The 21,069-nt window shown below is 42.0% G+C and overlaps 3 protein-coding genes across 6 annotated transcripts in view; all 3 read left to right on the top strand.

Moving 5' to 3' along the window:
* The first annotated feature begins 3,267 nt into the window (after nucleotides 1-3,267).
* Nucleotides 3,268-8,028, top strand: LOC111961412 (protein phosphatase 1 regulatory subunit 3B). Of its 4 annotated transcripts, none has more exons than XM_023983654.1 (3): nucleotides 3,269-3,439; nucleotides 4,844-4,897; nucleotides 5,371-8,028. In XM_023983654.1, exon 3 carries the CDS (start codon nucleotides 5,402-5,404, stop codon nucleotides 6,263-6,265), a length of 864 nt encoding a protein of 287 aa, XP_023839422.1. In that variant the 5' UTR covers nucleotides 3,269-3,439; nucleotides 4,844-4,897; nucleotides 5,371-5,401; the 3' UTR covers nucleotides 6,266-8,028. The 4 variants fall into 4 exon arrangements, with proteins under 4 accessions (XP_023839423.1, XP_023839422.1, XP_023839420.1 ...); XM_023983652.2 differs by lacking the exon at nucleotides 3,269-3,439 and adding an exon at nucleotides 3,457-3,715; XM_023983655.2 differs by lacking the exon at nucleotides 4,844-4,897 and having other exon boundaries at nucleotides 3,268-3,439.
* Nucleotides 8,029-12,030: 4,002 nt separating this feature from the next.
* Nucleotides 12,031-14,429, top strand: LOC111961409 (3'-5' exoribonuclease 1). The gene is made up of 7 exons (XM_023983650.2): nucleotides 12,031-12,465; nucleotides 12,584-12,756; nucleotides 12,918-13,140; nucleotides 13,308-13,391; nucleotides 13,514-13,623; nucleotides 13,742-13,856; nucleotides 13,963-14,429. The coding sequence occupies exons 1-7, from the start codon at nucleotides 12,388-12,390 to the stop codon at nucleotides 14,203-14,205; spliced, it is 1,026 nt and encodes a 341-aa protein (XP_023839418.1). The 5' UTR covers nucleotides 12,031-12,387; the 3' UTR covers nucleotides 14,206-14,429.
* Nucleotides 14,430-16,521: 2,092 nt separating this feature from the next.
* The window catches only part of LOC111961408 (malignant fibrous histiocytoma-amplified sequence 1 homolog), a 33,213-nt gene continuing 28,665 nt past the window's right edge, over nucleotides 16,522-21,069 (top strand). Inside the window, exon 1 of the mRNA XM_023983649.2 lies at nucleotides 16,522-19,830. Coding sequence (XP_023839417.1) covers nucleotides 16,875-19,830 — 2,956 coding nt within the window. The 5' untranslated portion in view covers nucleotides 16,522-16,874. The remainder of the gene's footprint in view (nucleotides 19,831-21,069) is intronic.

The raw sequence follows: 21,069 nt of genomic DNA, 5'->3' as shown, positions 1-21,069 counted from the left end.
TTCCGCAGCAACCAGTGATCCGGGCAGACCGAGCATCAATGTAACAGTATAACTTTAAACCGCCCCTCGCCCCGACACGGCAGTTGGCGAACCAGGGACCTTTCTGCCAACAATCAACAACAGGTCTGCCCACGAAGCATCGACCCATCGCGCCAACCAAAGAGGGCCGCGGCGCTCTCGCAGAGCAAGGGGAAGATTTTTTGGTTACTACATGATTCCATATGTGTTATTTCATAGTTTTGATGTCTTCACTATTATTCTACAGTGTAGAAAATAGTAAAAATTAAGAAAAACCTTTGAATGAGTAGGTGTTCCTAAACTTTTGACAGGTAGTGTATATATATATACAGTGCAATTGAAAACTATTCAGATCCTTTGAATTTTTCCACATTTTGTTACGTTATTGTCTTATTCTAAAATGGATTAAATCACTTTTTCCACATCAATCTACACACATAATGACAAAGTAAAAACTGGTTTTTAGACATTTTTGCAAATAAATAAAAAAAATACTATGTTGACATAAGTATTCAGACCCTTTACTCAGTACCTTTGGCAGCGATTACAGCCTTGAGTTTTCTTGGGTATGACACTACAAGCTTGGCACACCTGTATTTGGGGAGTTTCTCCCATTCTTCTCTGCAGATCCTCTCAAGCTCTGTCAGGTTGGATGAGGAGCGTCACTGCACAGCTATTTTCAGGTCTCTCCAGAGATGTTCGATAGGGTTCAAGTCCTGGCTCTGGCTGGGCCACTCAAGGACATTCAGAGACTTGTCCTGAAGCCACTYCTGTGTTGTCTTGGCTGTGTGCTTAGGGTCRTTGTCCTGTTGGAAGGTGAACCGTCGCCCCAGTCTRAGGTCCTGAGCGCTCTGKAGYAGGTTTTCAACAAGGATCYCTCTGTACTTTGCTACGTTCATCTTTCCCTCGATCCTGACTAGTCTTCGAGTCCCTKCCGCTGAACAAGATCCCCACAGCAGGATGCTGCCWCTACCATGCTTCACCGTAGGGACGGTGCCAGGTTTCCTCCAGACGTGAYGGTTGGTATTCAGGCCAAAGAGYTCAATCCTGGTTTAATCAGACMAGAGAATCTTGTTTCCCATTGACYGAGAGTCCTTTAKGTGCCTATTGAAAAACTCCAAGCGGGCTGTCATGCGCCTTYTACTGAGGAGTGCCATAAAGGCCTGATTGGTGGAGTGCTGRAGAGATGGTYGTGTTTCTGGAAAGTTCTCCCATCTCCACAGAGGAACTCTGGAGCTCTGTCAGAGTGACCATCGGGTTCTTGGTCACCTCCCTGTCCAAGGCCTTCTCCCTCAGTTTTTCTCCCCCAGTTTTGCTCAGTTTGGCCGGGCGGCCAGCTCTAGGAAACTCTTGGTGGTTCCAAACTTCTTCCATTTAAGAATGATGGAGGCCACTGTGTTCTTGGGGACCTTCAAGGCTGCAACAATTCCTTAGACCTCATGGCTTGGTTTCTGCTCTGACATGCACTGTCAACTGTGGGTTTTTATATTTGTGCCTKTCCAAATCATGTCCAATCAATTGAAYTTACCACAGGTGGACTCCAATCARGTTGTAAAACATCTCAAAGATGATCAATGGAAACAGGATGCACCTGAGCTAAATTTTCGAGTCTCATAACAAAGGGTCTGAATACTTATGTAAATAAGGTATTTCAGTTTTTTATTTGTAACACATTTGCAAAAATGTTTAAGAACCTGTTTTTGCTTTGTCATTTTGGTGTATTGTGTGTAGATTGGTGAGGGAAAACATTAATTTAATCAATTTCAGAATACGGCTGTAATGTAACAAAATTTGGAAAAAGTCAAGTGGTCTGAATACTTTCCGAATGCACTGTATATCCAGGTATCTCTGCCCTGGCACTTAATCCCATTACATTACACATAAGTCATTGAATAAAAGTGTCTTCTGTAGGGGATGAGATTTGTTAAGAGCCGTGACGCATGGTCTGAATCATAACAAGCAYTGCTTGTGGTATGGTTTTGGAAACAYAAGGAYCTTATCTTTAATATCAGAGAGAAATACTTTTCAAAAAACAAAAGGTTGTTGATACACACCTTTTAATAGGGCTAGGGTTCCCACAAGGYCATATTTCCATGTTACAGCKCTTGTTTACGGAAAACAGACAGAAGACCATGGACTACCTGTACTAGTTAGCCATCTTTGTCTCCGAACACCTGTGTGTAAACGGAAGACCGACGACACAAACCTGTTGTCACTGAAAAATACTGTAGGCTRCAACTGTATACAGTACAGTAAGTGTGTATTTTGCATTTGTGAAATGATTGATGTGATATGAAAGTAGAGGGATTTATGTTGCTAGTACCATTCCGCAATTGAACATCGATAAACCTTTAGATTGTGAATTTGGCTGTTTTGGCTTCCAGAGCCAATTCGCCCTTTAAACAGAACATGTAAGGTCCTTGGACTAAGATGAGTAACGTTAGGCTACTTTAGTCCAATATTGGGCATACTTGCCTTAAAATGCTTAAGCAGACTGGAAGTGTGACAACAAAAAAGTAATGGTAAACGGCCTGAGTGGGACATCTTCATTGATCCACCATCTTTGATTTTGCTTTAGGACCTAGGCAGAAAGTAAGATGAGAAGCGAGAGGGTTTGCTCAGCCTAAAATCTGTCCAGGATAATAAAACCAAGAAGTGAGGATTATTTTATGGAAGTCAAAAATGTAATTCCTAATTTGCTACGTGAGTCTTATTTGATCGAATATAAGTTGTATGCATACCTCACAAGACATGCCACAAGAGGTCTCTTCACAGTCCCCAAGTCCAGAACAGACTATGGGAGGCACACAGTACTACATAGAGCAATTACACGGAACTCTATTCCACATCAAGTAGCTCATGCCAGCAGTAAAATTTGATTTTTWAAAATGATTAAAAAACACCATATGGGACAGCGGGGACTGTGAAGCAACACAAACATTGGCACAGACACATGCATACACACACGATAACATACGCACTTTACATACACATRGATTTAGTACTGTATAAATGTTGTATTGGTGGAGTAGGGGSCTGAGGCCGCACAGTGTGTTGTGAAATCTGTGAATGTATTGTAATGTTTTTWAAATTGTATAAACTGCCTTAATTTTGCTAGACCCCAGGAAGAGTAGCTGCTGCCGGGGATCCATAATAAATAYAAATGGTTAGGTTGTTAAGACGCACGTGGCATTCCGGCAATAAATAAATAAAAACGACTATATTTGTGTTGTGCCACTTGTTGACAAGCAAAACTGCCCTCTCATTTGCTAGAATGGTCCCGCCTGATCTTGCCTGCCTTCTATTTTTGAGGACATGTATTTCCATCGTTAGAGCGGTCATTCGACTATCTCTAGATTTTCTTTCACCAAGTTGATGATTCRCCGAGCGCTTCTCCACGGCCCACTGTGATTGGCTACAGGTAGGCCTACATGTTCACTTGAACCCAGTATGGTGTTTGAAACGGTGGCATGACCAAAACTGGATACAGTTTGTGAAGTTGCTAGTTACATTTTATTTGTAGCAATAGTAGAGTAGCATTGCAGCAAAATTGATTATAGCCTACATGTAAACGACAAGGAAGAGGCGCTTTTACCGCTGAGAGGGCAATGGTGATTTCTGACTGGTAGAGTAGACGTAGCCTATCACGTCAAGCCTACCTGAATTCATTGCAAATGTTTYAAACCAACTGCACAAGGTAAGCTTGTTTCATGACTAACGTTAGATAGATAAAAGTATCACYTTTGCAGGATTGTAATCCAATTCGCAGTGGTAGTTTATAACATTGCGTTAGTTCATAGCCAATGAACTCAAACCTCAGCCTCTGAGGTCGAGAATACATAGTCACTGAATATGGCCCATAGACAATGCAGTCATACAACATTCAACTAACCTTTACTTGCCGGTACTTTCTTCAGAAAGCTGCGGTGTATTATACACATCTGTCTCCAGTTGCAGGTGGAACGCCCAAAAAAAGAAAATATCCAGGAAAATCTTAAATCCACTTTTTGTATTAAGWGAGATGCGTCTTGCATGTGTGTAGATCTTTGTTTGGGTCGCGTGGCAGCGGCGTTGTCACTTAAAACTGAATAGTTGATGGAAACGTGAAATGTCTCCTAACTAAAATGTATCCTCACTCTGKGCAAAAATTGCTTTTAATATCTTTCTGATGAATATTACCTCATTATTGGGTTTCTACCTGCAACTARAACAGGAGTTTATAAGACAATGCGGACTTCCGAATCGAGATTTAATAAAGTATCGCCAAGTAGTCTGAAGGAATGGCAAAACATTTGCTGATTAGGCAAATCMTTAAACAGCACCATCATATCAATGGCTATTCGCAAGCTTTAACATGTAATGTTGGGTATAGTTTATTGGCTAGTTAGTGTACATTGTTTTTTGTTTCACAATGAACTTTCAGAAAAAACTGAAACCTGAAAAAGACACAATTATGTGTCTTGTGTTGCTCAGTTGCAACACCAGGGTTGTGGGTTCGATTCCAACGGGGGACCAGTATGCTAATGTATGCGCTCACTACTGGAAGTTGCACTGGATAAAATCGTCTGCTAAATTGCCCTTGTCTGGCATATTAGAAAATAAAGGACAACATGTGTGTAACACTGAGTAAGTAATGACCCTATCTGTAGCGTTTCAGTTCTGAAGTTCATGTTAGTAAAGTGGGACAAGTTTAGTGCATTAAGAATGGGCTTTAAAGTGATACTTCGGGATTTTGGCAATGAGGCCCTTTATTTACTTCCCCAGAGTCAGATGAACTTGTGGATACTAGCATTTTTAAAWACTTTCTTAACTCTATTTCTGTCAGATATCAGATGCGTGCCTATGCCTCACCTCAAGACAAGGCTATCCAATAAAATAGGTAAAGTACAAGAAATTWGGATATTATGGAGACCTCAAACTCATTTAGCATTTCAGAAGAAAACCCCCCATAGCATTTCAGGATAAGGCTATACATGATCATCTTTGCTTTTCCAAATGATTGCATGATGGATTGTACAAATGCTAAAGCATACCCATGATTATACACATCGGGCAAGTAGGTCAGAGAAGACCTTTTGACAACTTAAWCAGTGATATTATACGGCAGACAACCAAATACATGTGATGGTTGGCTGAACAAGAGTAACTTGGGGGTTGATCTATCAGCTGATGAAATTGATGCAATGTTTGCTCTGGCCATGCACTTAGCCTACGGTTGCTTAATGTTTCACATGCAAATTCGGCAATAAAGATACTGTATACATTTCACAAGAGAATGTGTATCCTGTCAAACATTGTTTGAAGCAACTGGACGAATGACAACTTTCTGGTATCTTTGTTTTTTCCCCTCAGTCTATTCAGCCTCTTTCCTCACAAGTCCACCATGCCGATTGAATTGGCCATGCCGCTCTACCTCTCAAACGACGACTTCTGCTACACAAGGTCCCCGAAATCACTACAACCACTACGACCCTGTCTGAAGCCCTGCATGCGGTTCAAACCCTCTGCCCCTCCTATGCAGACTGAACCAGATTTGCTTCATGAGAAGAATGGGAAACCTAAAAGGCGAGTGTCCTTCGCCGACCACAAGGGCCTGGCCCTCACCAAGGTGAAGTTYTTTTCTCATTTTGACACTATTGACATCCCGCTCAACATCACAGMGCTGTTCAGCTCTTCGCTCAAGTTACCATATGAGGAGGACAGACTGGTAATGGGCTTCACCCAGCCCTCCTCTGATTATCTGCTGTTCCGTCAGCGTCTGGAGACTGAGCTTGTCTGCCTAGAGCACTGCATGCTGAAAGAGAAGGCACTGTCTGGAACCGTGAAGGTCAAAAACCTGTCCTTTGAGAAGTCTGTCAAGGTGCGTGTAACCTTTGACACTTGGAAAAGCTACATGGACTTGGAGTGCCAGTACTTGAAGGACAACTACACAGGCTCGAACTATGACACCTTCGCCTTCGAGGTTTCCCTTCCAGCTGAGCTGAGGCCGCACAAGCACATAGAGTTTGCCATCTGCTACGAAGTCAATGGCCAGACATACTGGGACGGTAACCAGGGCCGAAACTACAGGATCATCTGGTCTGCTTTGAAGATGGACGGCCAGGGCAGCTTCAGCAGTAACCAGCAGAGACACTCGTTTGATCTTGGAATTCAATTCGACTTCTATGGAAGTCCCAGATGCTCCCATGGGATGTTCCCAGAGTGGCCAAGTTATGCAGGATATGAGGATATTAGACCTTACTACTGAAAAGCCGTCATCCTTAGAGTAAAATGTTTTTTTTGTTCAGAGAAAGTGCTGTTCCCGAAAATGAGTGATTTTTCAGGCCAGGCCCGTCCAGCCATGCTCGGGGGAACAAAAGCAATAAGAAAAATTTATACGTTTTGGGATGGGGGTTGTATACTCTGTGGATTATTAGAATATTCAGATGTGACATTTACTGATTGCATAGCAGGTTTAATTAACAGGCATATCCCAGTGTAGATGTTGACTGAACCAAGAGAAAAACATAATTAATATCTAGCTTTTGTACTTGATCTACAGTGGGTTCTGGAATTATTGGATCCCTTGATAAAGATTAGTAAAAAACGAACAATTCAAACTGGTCTCTATTCTATGGTCAAAAAATGTAGAAATTATTATATTTTATACTAATACAATTGCTGAGACAAAGATTTTGTTAAACAAGTCATTTAAAAAAATCTCAAAGATGASGTCAAAACGATTGGACCCCATGTTTTCAATAAGCCAGCAGCCTTCCTGTGCGAGGATAATGACAATTGATCCTTTTTCAAAAATGTTTTATTAGATCGGAGAACATGTTGGAAGGGATCTTAGTTATTGTCTTGCTGGAAGATTCACTTGCGGCCAAGTTTCAGCCTCCTGGCAGAGGCAACCAGGTTTTTGGCTAAAATGTCCCGGTCATGGGTAAATTTCATGATGCCATTGACCTTAACAAGGGCGCCAGGACCGAAATAGCCTCATAACATCAAAGATGCACCACTATATTTTACAGTAGGGATTAGGTATTTTCTGCATATGCGTTCTTTTGAAGGCTAAACCCATCATTGGTGTACATGGTCAAAGAGCTCTATTTTCATGTCATATGACCATAGCACCGCCTGAAGTTTGCTAAACGGCAATGGCACTTGGATTGGAACCGGTGCTATTGTCATAAGACATGAAAATAGTGGTCTTTGGCCACACACACCAATGGTGGGTTTAGCTTTGGAAAGAACAATGCCCACGCAGAAAATACCTCATCCCTACTGTGAATTGTGTCGTTATCCTCAAAAAGGGAGGGTGCTGGACTATTGAAAACAGAGGATCCAATAATTTTGGCCCTTTATCTTTTTGAGATTGTTTAACAAGTAATAGATAAAATATACAATTCATGCAATATAGCTCAGTATTTATTTTATACAGTGTATTTTGCCCATCTTTGTCAAGGGATCCAGTAATTCTGGACCCCACTGTATGTGTTGGGATAAGCCATTGTTGACTCAACAGGAAATTACACTAACTGGTAAAACTATGTACACTGTTATGTGTGATGCAGGTCAAAATAATTGGAAGAGCAATGTTTATGATGAAACTTTCAATGATTTTTAACAAATRGATTTGGAATCAAAATGTCTATACTTTCACATCACATTTCCTGTACTGAGTTCTTTAAGTTGATTTATGTTAAGTGATATGACTTCAGAATAGACATAGGTATTTTTAAGTCACTTCAGGATTTGCACCATGTTTGTACTGAGCTCATTCTGGTATGTGGGTGTTTGAGTTCAAATCCTTTAATTTTTAAAGGGGTGGGAATGGCAGGAATTTACTTGGGACGGGAACCTTAGAAATACACATTTCTGTCTGCTCCTGATGATGATTTAAAATGTTTTACAGTGTTCACTATGCTGCTCTATGTAAATAAGAGTCATTGGATATGTTTTTAAAGGAACAAGTATGAAGGATGGATTTTTGTATGTCAGAATTAAATATGTTTTGCAAGAATATTACATATTTTGTTTATTTAAACTCCTCATTGAAACCTTCAGTACAGAAGTGGTATTATTACTGTGGGTGATATGAAACGAGCCTTTTTATGTCAATTCAGTGAATGATAGGAGAGCTAACCAAAGGTTTGTTTGACTTCTCAATCCCATGACCTCGTCACTATGAACTATGATACTCAAACAGATGTCTATAGAAGTGACTGATGAAGCCTGTTCAACGCATAGCAACCTGTACAAAGGTCTGCCAGCTGAACTATATTCAGCAAGACCCTTAGACACCATTCACCAAGCCATACATTAACAGATAAGACTGTTTACTGTGGAGTTCACTACTATATCAAACACACKAAAAACAAAAATGAACTGAGTGAGGGGGAAGAAATCTTTCTTGGTCACTAAGAACAATTTGCTGCCTTTTATAAAGGGTCTTATAAGAGGTGGCAATTTTAGCATGTAAATCTTGGTGGGGCAAACAMAAAATATAAGGGATTTGAAATGATTTATACTTTAACCTCTACTTTTGATACTTAAGTATATTTTAGCAATTACATTTACTTTTAGACTTTCTCAAGTAGTATTTTGCTGGGTGACTTTCACTTTTACTTGAGTAACTTTCTATTAAGGTATCTATACTTTTACTCAAGTATGACAATTGGGTACTTTATCCATCACTGACAAACGGTGMCCACAAACTGTTAGGGCCTACATRAAGCTTTCCCAACTGCGGAGTACCAACATCAGTCCCAATGCCTTACCACTGCTACACCTGGCAATCAGCGGAGCCTTGTGTGGAAGCGAAACAGTTCATTCAGCCTCATTTACTGCCTTTAAAAAAAAATCATAGCTGACATGGCTGACTTGCTTAAACAAATGTGTTTTCTACTGACAATTGAGATGTACAAAATATGGCATAAGGGGACGACAAGCGGAAAAGAGGCAAATAAGTCATTTTAAGACATTAATGAGCGAGCTAGGTTGGRGGTAGCCATAACTATTTGTTCACCACTTTTGAAATGTACAGTGACAAAATTCAGRACATGGGCCATTCTTMCAGTGTTCTGTAAGACCAAGTCAGAACCGTAGCATAGATAATGGGGGCATATAAGCAGACAATGAAAGCTCTTACAATATTCAATGATTACATTTCTCTAAAACTTGAACCCGATCGAACATGTCTGGAGAGACCTGAAAATAGCTGTGCAGCTACGCTCCCCATCCAACCTGATGGAGCTTGAGAGGATCTGCAGAGAAGAATGGGAGAAACTCCCCAAATACAGGTGTGCCAAGCTTGTAGCATCATACCCAAGAAGATTCAAGGCTGTAATCGATGCCAAAGGTGCTTAAACAAAGTACTGGCTAAAGGTTCTGAATACTTACACTACCGTTCAAAAGTTTGGGCTCACTTCGAAATGTTTTTGTAAGAAAAGCTTTTTTTTGTCCATTAAAATAGCATCAAATTGATCAGAAATAGTGAAGACATTGTTAATGTTGTAAATTTCTATTGTAGCTGCATAGAAAAAGCCATATCTCAGACTGGCCAATAAAAATAAAAGATTCAGATGGGCAAAAGAACCCAGACACTGGACAGAGGAACTCTGCCTAGAAGGCCAGCATCCCGGAGTCGCCTCTTCACTGTTGACGTTGAGACTGGTGTTTTGCAGGTACTATTTAATGAAGCTGCCAGTTGAGGACTTGTGAGGCGTCTGTTTCTCAAACTAGACACTCTAATGTACTTGTCCTCTTGCTCAGTTGTGCACCGGGGCCTCCCACTCCTCTTTCTATTCTGGTTAGAGCCAGTTTACGTTGTTCTGTGAAAGGAGTAGTACACAGATCTAGTACACAGATCTCGTACACAGCTTTGCACGATATCTTCAATTTGCTTTTCTTTCAAAAACAAGGACATTTCTAAGTGTATGTAAATGTGATATTTCCATTTTTAATTTTGTATACATTTGCAAACATAAAAAAAAACTGTTTTTGCTTTGTCATTATGGGGTGTTGTGTGTACATTGAGGAAGAAAAAAACGATTTAATACATTTTAGAATAAGGCTGTAATGTAACAAAATGTGGGAAAAGTCAAGGGGTCTGAATACTTTCCGAATACACTGTATGTACAGTACCAGTCAAACGTTTGGACACACCTACTCATTCAAGGGTTTATTTTTTATTTTTTACTATTTTCTACATTGTAGAATAATAGTGAAGACRTCAAAACTATTAAATAACACATATGGAATCATGTAGTAACCAAAAAAGTGTTAAACAAATCAAAATATATTTTAGATTATTSAAAGTAGCCACCCTTTGCCTTGATGACAGCTTTGCACACTCTTTGCTTTCTCTCAACCAGCTTCATGAGGTAGTCACTTGGAATGCATTTCAATTAACAGGTGTGCCTTRTTAAAAGTTCATTTTTAATGCGTTTGAGCCAATCAGTTGTGTTGTGACAAGGTTGGGGTGGTATACAGAAGATAGCCCTATATGGTAAATGACCAAGTCCATATTATGACAAGAATGAGTAGWTGTGTCCAAACCTTTGACTAGTACTGTATGTGGAAAAATCCCTTACAATTATGTTTAGTTATTCATTTAATTTGAGAATAATTCACATCCCACTGTTAAATCAACTTTCCATGCACAGTGTAAGCACCARTATTTCTGCCTGAGTTGTGCTGTGACCAATGTACTGTAGCTTCACCATTATTGTATACTGAAGAACAATATCAASGCAACATACAACAATTTCAAAGATTTTACTGAGTTACAGTTCATTTAAGGAAATCAGTCAATTGAAGTAAATTCATTAAACCCTAATCTATGGATTTCACATGACTGGGAATACAGATATGCATTTGTTGGTCACAGATACCAACAAAAAAAGAGGTAGGGGTGTGGATCAGAAAACCAGTCAATATCTGGTGTGACCACCATTTGCCTCATRCATTGCGACACATTTCCATAGCATAGAGTTGATCAGGCTGTTGATTGTGGCCTGTGGAATGTTGTCCCACTCCTCTTCAATGGCTGTGCGAAGTTACTGGATATTGGCAGGAACTTGAACACGCTGTCGTACACGTCGATCCAGAGCATCCCAAACATGCTCAATGGATGACATGTCTGGTGAGTATGCAGGCCATGGAGGAACTCGGGTATTTTCAGCTTCCATAAAATGTGTACAGAACCTTCCGACATGGGGCTGTGCATTATCATGCTGAAACATGAGTTGATGACAGCAGATGAATGGCACGACAATGGTTCTCAGGATCTCGTCACGGTATCTCAKTGCATTCAAATTGCCATCGGTAAAATTAAATTGTGTTCATTGTCTAGTTTATGCCTGCCCATACCATAATCCCACAACCACCATAGGGCACTTTGTTCACAACGTTGACATCAGAAAATCTCTGGCTCACACAACGCCATACATGTGGTCTGCGGTTGTGAGGCCGGTTGGACGTACTGCCAAATTCTCTATAATTATGTTGGGTATGGTATGGTAGAGAAATTAACATTAAATTCTCTGGTAACAGCTCTGGTGGACATTCCTGCWGTCAGCATGCAAATTGCTCATCCCTCAAAACTTGAGACATTGTGTTGTGTGACAAAACTGCACATTTTAGAGCTGCACCTGTGTAATGATCATCCTGTTTAATCAGCTTCTTGATATGCCACACCTGTCAGGTGGATGGATTATCTTGGCAAAGGGATGTAAACAAATTTGTTTACAACATTTGAGAGAAATAAGCTTTTTGTGCTTGTGGAAAATGTCTAGGATATTTTATTTCAGCTCATTAAACATGGGACCAACACTTTATATTTTGCGTTTATATTTTTGTTTCGTAAATTAGATTGGTTGCTTATTACTTTCTAGTGGCTCCTTGCTTAGATTCAACTTAAAAGAGGAGTCTGGCGGTCGATTTACTGGTGTAATGGTCTTCCCTGTCAGCAAGTGGCGCTAATGTATTTTAGGCGTCAAGTTTAACCGGAACTGCAACCGGAGATTACGTTTKATTGTTTATATTTTCCCAAAATGTTACGTTTTAGCTTGCTTGCCAGCTAGCTATCCAAATGTATATGTAAAATGTTTATTGTCTGAATAAGGTTGGAAAGATATGATTAAAGGGAAGTGTCTAATATCATGTAACGTTAACGTTGTTCCGCGACAAACTTCGGATAAATATTTTTTTTAAGCGCTGACCACTGGCACGGACACGCGGGAAGAACGCGCGGAAACAGGACATGACAGGAGGATTGTTTGCTACRAGAGACATCTACCAGTTAGCTAGCAAGTAGCACGCAAACATTTTATTTCCAGTCAACATACTTGGATTAGTTGGTTGAGACAATCCTATCCCTCAATAATGGAGGAATACAAGGAGAATATTCAAGACAAGGGTGACAATGTGAAATTGTCTTCTAAACCCGAGGAAGATGACAAGGTGAATAACTTACTGTACAGCTAATGTTAACTGCTACAGTAGGAATAACAGCCAGRTGATATTTTAAACGAGTTACCTACTTGTGAGACTAACGCTATATTCCTTTCTCTATTTCAAGTCTTGCAACAAGGTGTGTAGTAACATTGGTGAACCTGTCCCTCAAGTATCTTCTACTCGTGGCGAGTTCAGTGATCCTGTTTACAAAGAGATTGCTCTTGCAAATGGACAGATCAACCGCATGAACAAGGATGAGCTTCGGTCTAAACTGTCAGAGTGTAAGCTTGACACAAGGTATGTAGGAACACTTGTTTCAGCAGGAGATTGCTACWAACGTAATCCATTGGGGTTCAGGATTTCTACGTTAGGAAATCCCAGAGCTGCTTGACATGTCACTGGAAAAATATCTATCACTGAACATGATCCCAAGTGTGTGTCTCTCTCACTGTGTGTAGAGGTGTGAAGGATGTGATGAAGAAGCGGCTGAAGAACTACTACAAGAAGCAGAAGCTGTCTTTGATGCAGTCTGTGACAGAGGGTGCACCAACTGATGCCTACTACGATTTCATCTGTGTGGTGGACTTTGAGGCAACGTGTGAACAGGACAACCCCCTTGACTTCACGCATGAAATCATTGAGTTCCCAATGGTCCTGTTCAACACCCACACTTTAGACATTGTGAGTAAGTGAGGAGGGGACATTGTTAGAATCAWTGCATTGTAAGGCTTGTGTGTACTATCAGATGTATGGCCCTTTTGAGTTCACATTAGTAGTTGATGCAAATAATACAACTTAAACACACACAAATGTTTTGTTATCATGAATGACACTGGATTTCATTGTAGGAGGACAGCTTTCAGGAATATGTCAGGCCAGAAGTCAACACACAGCTGTCAGAGTTCTGCATAAAGTTGACAGGGATAACACAGGTGAGACACCAGACAGATGTTGTCTAAATCAATTTTGAAGGACTAKAATACTATGATCCACAATACTTCACACATTGTAATGTTAATATAAGAGTTTTCTAACTGTGCTTTTTTTGGGCCAGAAAATGGTGGATGAAGCAGACACATTCCCCAATGTTCTTAAGCGGGTGGTGCTTTGGCTTCAGGAGAAAGAGCTTGGCACAAAATACAAATATGCCATTCTTACAGATGGGTACGTACGTACGTACGTGTTGTCAGAGGGTACTAACACTGCTTTTGTGTATCAATGATAACTAGCGAGATATTACATGTTCTCATTAGTACAACTATGTGCTTTGTTATTTCCACAGATCTTGGGACATGAGCAAGTTCATGAACACCCAGTGCCGTTTAAGTCGGCTCAGATATCCACAGTTTGCAAAGAAGTGGATCAACATCAAGAAATTCTACGGAAACTTCTATAAGGTTGTGATAATAAAATTATCAGAAATATCTCTAAATGTAGAGACATGTTAGAYACGATCTGTTGAGTAGAACAATAGAACTAGAATCCTCACTTTCTTTTTCACAGGTCCCTCGTACCCAGACCAAGCTGAGCAGCATGCTAGAGAAGCTGGGACTTCAATACGAGGGCCGCCCTCACTCTGGCCTGGATGACTCGCGCAACATTGCTCGCATTGCGCTGCGCATGCTGCAGGAYGGCTGCCAACTGCGCATCAACGAGCGCATGCACGAAGGACAGCTGCGGACTGTGCCCAGCTCTGCCCCYGTGGAAGGAGCCCCACCCCCACATACTCCTCGCAGCAGAGACTAGCCCCCCACCTCGACTTYAGCTCCACATCCCCTGGCTCTGACTTCCACATTGGGGCCTTCAAGCAGGCATCCCRTGTCTGTTTTACTCCCATGACTTGAAAATAATTCATAGCATTTTTCCCACTCAATCTGAGTCTACTTTTTGTCCCAAATTGTGGGACTCTGTGGATAGTTTTTTAATTTTATTAGTAGTGCCACTTACCACAATAAAAATGTTGTTTCTGCCTTTTGACTACTTCTGTAGATTTCCACAGTAGCACTCAGACATTGTTTGCTACGAGTTTCTTTAAAGAATAATTGTTATTTCRCTGGGCTTTTGTATTTCATATTGTCTGAAAACAAAACAACCTTGCTGACCCTCAAATGTACTGTGTCTGTTAGAGGCCTGACTTCAGTTTTTTATTTTTTATTTTACAGAGCATGGCCTTTGTACTTATTTAACTTGGGTCCACTCTAAAACAGGTTCAAGAAAATTGAGGATATGTTTGGTGTAAGCAATGCACAAACTCGTGGGCTAAGAATGTATGAGCTATTGTCTTAAACCATTTCTCGTTTAATACTAATAAATATTTCCTTCGTTTTAGCTTGTTTTCTTTACTTTCTGGGGGGATGAATATTTTAAATGGCTTTTGTGGGARAAATACCCAATTGTCATACTTAAGAAAAGTAAAGATACCTTTTTAATAGAAAATGACTCAAGTGAAAGTCACCCAGTGAAATACTACTTGAGTGAAATTATTTCGTTTTAAATATACTTAAGCATAAAAGTAAATGTAATTGCTAACATATACTTAAGTAGTTAAAAGTATAAATCATTTCAAATGTCTTATTTGTGAGGGTAGCCAAATGCACCATTTAATTTTTTTATTTTTATTTACGGATAGTCGGGCACACCAACACTCAGACATCTTTTTAAAACGAGCGTTTGTGTTTAATGAGTCCGCCAGATCAGAGGCAATAGGGATGACCAGGGATGTTCTCTTGATAAGTGTGTGAATTGGACCATTTTCTTGTCCTGCCAAGCATTCAAAATGTAACGAGTACATTTGGGTGTCAGGGAAAATGTATGGAGTAAAAAGTGCATCATTTTCTTTAGGAATTTAGTGAAGTAAAAGTTGTTAAAAATATAAATAGTAAAGTACAGATACTCCCAAAACKACTTATGCTGTACTYTAAAGTATTTTTACTTARGTACTTTACACCACTGGTCCTTAACATGTATCGTTTATCTCGGTTTTTGTTTGTGCTGCRTTTTTTAATCAGTTTGAACTTCATGGACTCATGACTGTTCAATGTACAGTTCCAATGCCAAAAGAGGGAGAAGGACAATTGCAATACAAACTAGCATCGCATTTGCATAAAATATAATTTACAAATGGTACAACATCTAACATTCCTAACATTTCTGTGCATCATGGTATCGGTTTCACGAGAAAAGCATTATGCCCTTKTTATGTTGTGTACAAATCCAATCAAATTTCAACTTTGGGCTCCCGAGTGGTGCAGCGGTCTAAGGCACGAGAATGTGTTCTTAACTGACTTGCCTAGTTMAATAAAGGTAAAATAAAAATGTCTAATTTCAACACATAATCCAATGTGATATGGTGACGTAATGGTTTTACCAAACCCCGTGCATTCACATCATATCCGTTAGATGGAGACAAATCACATGTAACTCACSGTACAAAGAACACGCAGTTTCCCGTCAACGTATACCAAGAGCAAGTGGTACAGTGTTTTGTATTTGCCCCCAATGAGACATCAAATCAAATGTTATTTATCACATGCGCCGAATACAACTGGTGTAGACTKTAAAGTGAAATGCTTGCTTACGAACCTTTCCTTACGATGCCTAGAACTCATTACATCATGTACGTTTCAGTGTCTGCTACTAAAAAATACCTTTGGAAGGGGGACATTAAATATGGTGCTTGATAAAAATAACATTCCAGAAACTTAATTCTGTACTATTTGGTCTGTATTTCTTATAAGCATTTTATATCCCATCTATGACCAGAATAATTATGTGGAAAATGAGCTCAATATAGAATCATTAATTCAACTTTTTCAACTCATCAGTTGGTGGGGAAAATATATCTAAATAAAATGGAAAACAGTTGTCTTCTCTGGATTAAAYATACATATTCCTTTATTTATTATTATCAATTTTCTTTCCAAGCAATAATAATAGCTTTTCCTCATCATGGTCAATAGAATAAATAACTTAACGAAGAAGGTGTGCTCAAAAGCTGACGCAGTGTGTTCTAGGCGTTGGTGCTCTTTCCACACGTCCCTGAGCAGGAAGGACTGCAGTCACGAGAGAACACGGGCAGAGAGAGTAGCAACTAGCGAGACAAAAGGAGTGACCGTTCCCGTTGTTTGATTTCATGAATTGTTTGTTTGAATAAGGGACGCGATTGGATGCTACGATACCAGATAATGCTATGGAGTGGCCAGCCGAAACGCATGGGTTTTAAAATAGACTTGAAATTGCGGTAGGTTTCCCTTTTCATTGTGTGGTTCGCGGCCGTAGATAAAAGATGCGTGAAGCGCTGCTGCCCAGGTCCAATCGTCTTGATAKGATTGAAAAGCATGTTTTCTTGCTCCTACTCGAAATGGAGTTGWCGTTTTCCCCGTTGTTTGTATTGTTGATGATAAGAACAATAAACGATGAAACAAGCACCTAGACCACCATGCGACCAGGATAACAAGGAGGGGTCGGTCTGCAAAGCCATGGAGGACAAGGAGAACAATCTCAAAACGGCTACGCTGTGGAGAGATGCTGCTGTCCGCTCTAGGAAGCTGCGAAGCAACCTGCGTCAGCTCACTATCTGCTCCAAAGACAGGGAGAGGATAATTCTACCTGAAAATATAAGCGAGATAGAGGTGCTCAATCTGGGCAATAACTCGCTGCACGAGCTACCAGAAGGATTGGGGGCTACCCTCACAAACCTGCGTATCCTTATCCTCCGCAGGAACAAATTTGTCACAGTTCCTTTTGTGGTGTTTGAACTAGGTCAACTTGTGGAGCTGGACATGAGCCACAACTGCTTGAGCCACTTCTCTGAGGATATAGGCCTGCTGAAGGGGCTGAAAAAGCTCTGCATCAGTCACAACAAKATCCAGTACCTGCCGTCACAGATTGGGGCACTGCAGTGCTTGGAGGAGCTGGACATAAGCTTCAATGACATACGTGATTTCCCCAGGTCCTTCTCACAGCTCAAGAGGCTCCGTACTCTGGATGCCGACCACAACAACCTGGACCAGTGTCCCCCGGAGATTCTTGCCTTCAGTGACCTGGAGGAGCTCGACTGCTCTGGGAATACGTTTGCGTGTCTACCAGGGGACATCATGAAGCTGCAGTTCATCAAGATCCTGTGGCTCAGCAGCATTCACATCTCCTCATTACCTGACACCTTCTGTCAGCTGCACAACCTGGAGAGCCTGATGCTGGACAGTAACAACCTCTCAGCTCTGCCTCGTTCCTTTGGCAACCTGCAGAGACTTAAAATGGTCAATCTTTCATCTAATGAGTTTGAGGAGTTTCCCCAGGTTATCCTGAACATCACAGGACTAGATGAGCTTTACCTGAGCAGAAATCAACTGTCTTTTGTCCCAGATGAGATAGGMCAGTTGCATAGGCTGGCAAACCTCTGGTTGGACAATAATAAGATTACTTATCTGCCTGACTCTATTGTGGAGCTAGAGAGATTGGAAGAGCTTGTTTTACAGGGTAATCAAATAGCCATACTTCCAGATAACTTTGGAAAACTCTCCAAGGTAAACATTTGGAAGGTGAAGGATAACCCCCTCATCCAGCCTCCCTATGAGGTCTGTATGAAAGGAATCCCCTACATCGCTGCCTATCAAAAGGAACTCGCACATTCCCAGCTCGCTGTGAAGCCCAGATTAAAACTGGTCCTGATGGGAATGAAAAATGCTGGGAAAACACGGCTCAGACAGAGTGTGGTGAGTGAGCAGCAGGATGCCAACTCTGCTCAGGGGAACAAAGGGATTGATGTGACTAACTGGGTAGCGGACGCCGATCGCAGTCTTACATTTTTAGTGTATGACCTGTCAGGGAAGCCAAATTATGACCTCATCAAACCGTTTTTTCTCTCACCCGGTGCTCTGTATATCCTTGTTGTGAATCTGAAAACGTACTCACCCAAGAGCTTTTACGCCCACGTGGGGTACTTCCTCCACCTCCTCAGTGCCAAAGTGCCCCACGCTGTGGTCTGCATGGTGGGCACACATACAGACCTGTGTGGAGACATGGAGGTGGAGGAGAAGAGCCTGGATATTCACAGACAGATTGCCCTGCAGGAGAAGTGGGACAGCCATTGCCTGCGGACCCTCGCCCACCAGGTGGACCAGGCCCTGGAACAGGGCTACAACATCCGCACCTCCAGCCCTCACATCCTCTTCTACGGCGTCACCGACAAGAACCTGAGGCGGAAGAAAGCCCAGCTGCAGTACATGCTGAACCACAGGCTGCAGCTCCTGTCCCCTGTCCTGTGTGTCAGCTGCACGGAGAGCCAGAGGAACATCCAGAGGCTGAGGGAGAAGCTCATGTCAGTGGCTGACCATCGCGACATCTTCCCCAACCTCCACCGCGTGCTGCCCAAGTCCTGGCAGATGCTGGAGGAGCTGCACTTTAAGCCCCAGGACCTGTGGCTCTCGTGGTGGGACTCGGCCCGCTTGGGCCTCCAGGCAGGACTCACAGAGGACCGCCTGCAGAGTGCCCTGTCCTACCTGCACGAGAGCGGGAAACTACTCTACTTCGAGGACAGTCTGACACTAAAAGAGTACGTCTTCCACAACCTGCCACGCTTCATCGCCATCCTCAATGTCTTCTTCCAGAGTGATGAGTCCACGCTGCTGGAGAGGCTACTGTCAGATGGGGAGAGGGGGGACAAAAGGAGGGCCAGTGTGGTTATGGAGGGGGAGAAGGAAGAGGACCTCCGGGCTACCCATCTACAGCACCATGTGGAGGGCTTCCTCAGCCACGGCCTCCTGCCTTCCAACGTCATCCGGCTGCTCCTGAGACCTCTCATCCAGACCCAACAGGACCTCCACCTCATCATGGAGCTGCTGGAGAAGATGGGGGTCTGCTACTGCATCAACAAGCCCCGCAGCAAGCCTCTGAACGGGGCCACCGTCTGGTACAAGTTCCCCAGCTATGTCAGCAATGAGGAGCCCCATGCCGAGGCCTGGGTGAACGGGAGCTCAGTGGCTGCTAGTCCGTTCTTCTCTGTGGAGCAGCTGAAGATTGAATACAGCTTCCCCTTTCTCTTCCCACCTGGACTGTTTGCACGCTACAGTGTGCAGATCAACAGCCATGTGGTTCAGAGATCAGATGGGCGGCACCAGATATTTGCCTACCGTGGTAAAGTGCCTGTGGTAGTCAGCTACCGTCCGGCTCAGGGCAGACAGCAGTCCGAGACACTGTCCATAGCCAGTCATGCCTCCCTGCCAAATATCTGGACTGCTTGGCAAGCTATAACACCACTGGTTGAGGAGCTGAATGTCCTTCTGCAGGAGTGGCCCGGGCTCTACTACACTGTTCATGTTCTGTGTTCAAAGTGCCTCAAAAGAGGGTCACCCAACCCACACACCTTCCCAGGTAAATATGCTTTCTCCTCTCTCTGACTCTTTGATTCTCTGTCCCTCTCTTTCTCTATCACATCCCTCTCTCTATCGAGTCCCTTGTCAAGCCTCCCAGAAGTAGGCACATTTTCATTGGCACCCTTCTAATTTAGCAAAGATGTGTAAAGGACTTTAGTTTACATTGCCCCACCCTAATTTTCATTATTTTAATGACAATATTGAGGGTTATATGTGGTGAGAGCAACTGGAAGTGTAAAACTATACTCAAGTATATCAGTTACCAGTGGTTTAGAATCATCATGGCATTATGGAAATATCTCATGGAGGGGACATCTGATACAGGTGTTTTTCATGACATACTCCTCTCCTGGGATTCATTTGAATGGATGAAAGAGAATAATGAACTGCTAATAACAACAGATTTGAGTCAGCATCACGCCGTGGAATTACCCAACAGTAATGTGTTCTGACCTATTATGAATGTGTCTAACAATCTTTGGAGGTTTGAGTGAGAAAGTGAAAGCCGTTCTGTACACTCATTCACTGCTCTTGTGCTATAGTCAATCAAAATAGGGGTTTATTGCTGTGTTTGTGTGAGGATGACTCATTAGGTTTAAGTTCAGTCAGTCAGTGGGGGATGGAGGCTACACAAAGGCTACAGTGCCGCTGTAGGTGACATTAGCTCAGCTAAAAGAGGGAGGGAGGAAGAGCTCCGTGGGCTCAAGCCCCACCTCTGATACACAAATTGACCTCGGAGTTGTCTATTCTCGGCCTCTGGCTGAGTTCATGGACAAGTTCTGACGTGGTGTAGACTTGACGGTTGCCATGGCAACACACTGCCTTTATTGTCTTGGAATGTGACTATAGTAGATGGATCATGCAGCGCGAGCAAGCCCAATGTCGGCTCTTTTGTTATGATGCACAATGCCATCCAGACATCAGTAGACCAGTGCAAGCTCATATGGTGAAATCAGTAAAAGTCTCCCTTCATGCATTCAGTGGGAAGAAGTGTAGGCCTACAGTACATTGTCTCGTTACTGCTGCTAGTATGAGATTGATTTTGTTGTGATGTCATTGTATTACCACCTCGAGTGCACTCTTTTTTTTGTATGAGAATAGAGTGCCTACTCATTTTCCAGCTCCTATGAATGACAGAAAATCTGCCAGACTGATATCTTTCCCTTTTTTTAAATAGTGCTTTTAAATGGGCCTTTTCATACTGCAGATCTTGTTTGTATCTTCTGCTGAAGCAGTC

This window comes from Salvelinus sp. IW2-2015, linkage group LG4q.1:29, assembly GCF_002910315.2.
Source record: "Salvelinus sp. IW2-2015 linkage group LG4q.1:29, ASM291031v2, whole genome shotgun sequence".
NCBI lineage: Eukaryota > Metazoa > Chordata > Actinopteri > Salmoniformes > Salmonidae > Salvelinus > Salvelinus sp. IW2-2015.
Note: the sequence above shows the minus strand (reverse complement) of the source record. Positions and strands in the feature narration are given on the sequence as shown.